Source organism: Suricata suricatta, chromosome 5, assembly GCF_006229205.1.
Source record: "Suricata suricatta isolate VVHF042 chromosome 5, meerkat_22Aug2017_6uvM2_HiC, whole genome shotgun sequence".
Lineage (NCBI taxonomy): Eukaryota > Metazoa > Chordata > Mammalia > Carnivora > Herpestidae > Suricata > Suricata suricatta.
Window position 1 is genome coordinate 155,431,369 of NC_043704.1, and position 2,682 is coordinate 155,434,050.

General features: G+C 43.1%; 1 gene segment (V, D, J or C); it reads right to left on the reverse strand.

Annotated features, from left to right (window-relative positions):
• Window positions 1-1,258: 1,258 nt before the first annotated feature.
• LOC115291331 overlaps window positions 1,259-2,682 on the reverse strand; it is a 2,229-nt gene continuing 805 nt past the window's right edge. Inside the window, 1 exon segment of the V gene segment in view lies at window positions 1,259-1,344. Coding sequence covers window positions 1,259-1,344 — 86 coding nt within the window.

Sequence of the window (2,682 nt, forward strand, 5' to 3'; positions counted from 1 at the left end):
CCAGTGAAGAAATGGACAGAAAACTTGAACAGACACTTCACCAAAGAGAAAATCTAGAGGACCAACTGGCAACTGATAGAATGGAAAAGTTAGTGGCAAATGACATATCAGAAAAAGGGCTAGTATCCAAAATCTACAAGTAACACCAAACTCACACCCAAAAGCGATTAATCCAATGAAGAAATGGGCAGAAGACATGAATAGACACTTCTCCAGGGAGGACATCCAGTTGGCCAATAGGCACAGGAAACGATGCTCAGAGTCACTCATCATCAGGGAAATACAAATCAAAACCACACTGTTTCCTACCTAGTTTGTGGAAATTTCCAACTACAGTTCACTCAGATAAAACTTCTTCCATTTTCTACCTCTCTTCTTCTTCTGGGTATCCTGTGAAAAGAATCCTATTACACTCTATGTAGTTGCTGAGTTCCCTCAGTATACATTTGTGATGAAATATTTTAGTTTTCATCTTATGTCCTGCTTCATTTCCCCTATAATTTTTTCTTCTATGTCACTTACCCATTCATCTGCTTCTTTCAGCCTTGAGGTCATGATATCCTATCATTTTTCATCTCGGTGACAGCATTTTTAAAATTTCAGGCTGACTTGTTTTTAGGTCTTTGTTATCTGCAATAAGGGTATCCCTCATGTCTTCTATGCTATCCTCAGGCAATGCTAGTATCATTATGAGAGTTTTTAAGAATTCTGTTTGAGGCATATTAGTTATATGAGTTTTAATAATATCCCTGGTAATGACTTTTCATCCTTTTTCTTTTGGGTGAATTCCTCCATCATGGAGGATGTCTATTTTAAGAAATCCTGTCATGTTTTCTGCTTCTAAAGTAGTGGCTTTATTAAGATTTCACATACTGTCCAGGACCTGACACTTTAGGAAGCATTTCTTGTGTGTGCTGTGTGCACTGTGCAGTCATGTATTGGCTGCTCTGTCCCTCTGGTCAGTCCTCTGCAGTTTCTCCTTGTCTCCTGAGAGGAGTGTTTGGACCTTGTCCACAGTGTTGTGAGTTTTAGCTAGGTGAGTTCGGTCTGCTTGTTAAAAGAGGCTAATTCCTATTTCGCTAGAGCTGAAGCTATGTTCACTATATGATCAGTAGACTTGTTGAGTGTAAGGGTTAATGTTGGTCTTTGGAGGGAGAGGCCCACTGTTTCTCTGGGTTCCAGACATTCTTTCCCTAGTAAGGAAGCACCTGAGGAAAGCAGGTAGGGTGGGGAAGGCTAGATGTTAGCGGCTCAGCTCCTACTGGTGGGCGATGTGCTGCTGGCTGCAGTCTATCCCTGCTGATTGTTGGGAGGAAATATTGGCATCAGCCCACTCTCCAGTCCCTGGATGTGGACTTCCAACAGGCCCCGTTTCAGAAAGCCCTCACAAAGAGAGAGCCATCTTCACTTGCGGGTCCCAGACTTCCATCAGAACCCTGCCTTCACCCTGTCCGTGTCCAAGCCATATGCCCACCTGGCGGCACAGTACTCTTAATGTTTTATCTCAGCAGCTCTAGCTCCCAATATGACAGGGAACCCAACTTATCCTCTGGAAGAGGGTCTTGCTGTGCCATGGCTAAAGCTGGTTTGTCCAGAAGGGCGGTTGCATGAACACCTGAAGGCTTGGAGGTCATAGTGACAGACAACAGAAAGACAGCATCCAGTTAGCTGCTCTCAGCAGGGGCTTCTATGCTAATGAAGAGGGAAGTGCAGTGGTGCCTGTTAGCTCTCCTGTCTTTGAGAGGTGTCTGTCCACATCTCCGAGATGCACTCCAAGAAGGGAACTGTCTCTTCCCATATGACCCAGGTGATCCTCAGACTATAGTGTCTCCTATGGGCCTCTGTCGTCCTTCTCCACAGGAGGACTGATATGCCCACCAGACTCCACCCAGCGATGGCATGGACTTCTAAATCTTCAGTATTTGAGCTCCACGTTTACAGGAGGTTGACTTGTCATGGTTATCATTATGTGTCAGCTTGACTGTGTCATGGGTACCCAGATTCATCATTGTTTCTGTGGATATCTGCGATGTGTTTCTAGAATATATTGGAGTTTCCATCCATGGCTTCTGTCTGCATGCGCATCACCCACTCCATTAAGGTTCTGAATAGAATCCAATGCAGAGAGAGGAAGAATTCTCTCATTTTTACTCTCCATGTGCATGTTTGAGCTACTGACTTGGAACATTGGTCTCCTCCCGCCATTGTTCTGAGAGTTATGTCATCAAGTCCCCATGTTCTCAGACTAGACACTAGTTCAGAATGAGATGAGAATTACACCACTGGTTTTCCTGGGTCTTCAGCTTGTGATAGTAGATCATGGGTCTTCTCAACATATTTAATCATGTCAACCAAAGTGATTTGGATTGAGGTCCCAGGAACAGATGATTTATTTCTTGTTTAGAGTAACTGAATAAAGCTGCAATGGATTTAAAGTCCTGGGTAGCAATGTGCCATGAAGAAAGTGTCAAGTTGTTGTTTGGGAAAAGAGCTGGGTGAGGATAATGAGGATCTGTGGGATCCTGTGGCCCTAGCTGCACAGTCAGTGCATCTGGGACATTTGTAAAGGTTCATCTGTTTTGCTTCTGAATATCTGTAATTCTTTTTTTTTCATTTTTTGAATTATTTTATTTTATTTTTTTCCATAATATTTTATTGTCAAATTGTTTTCCATACAACACC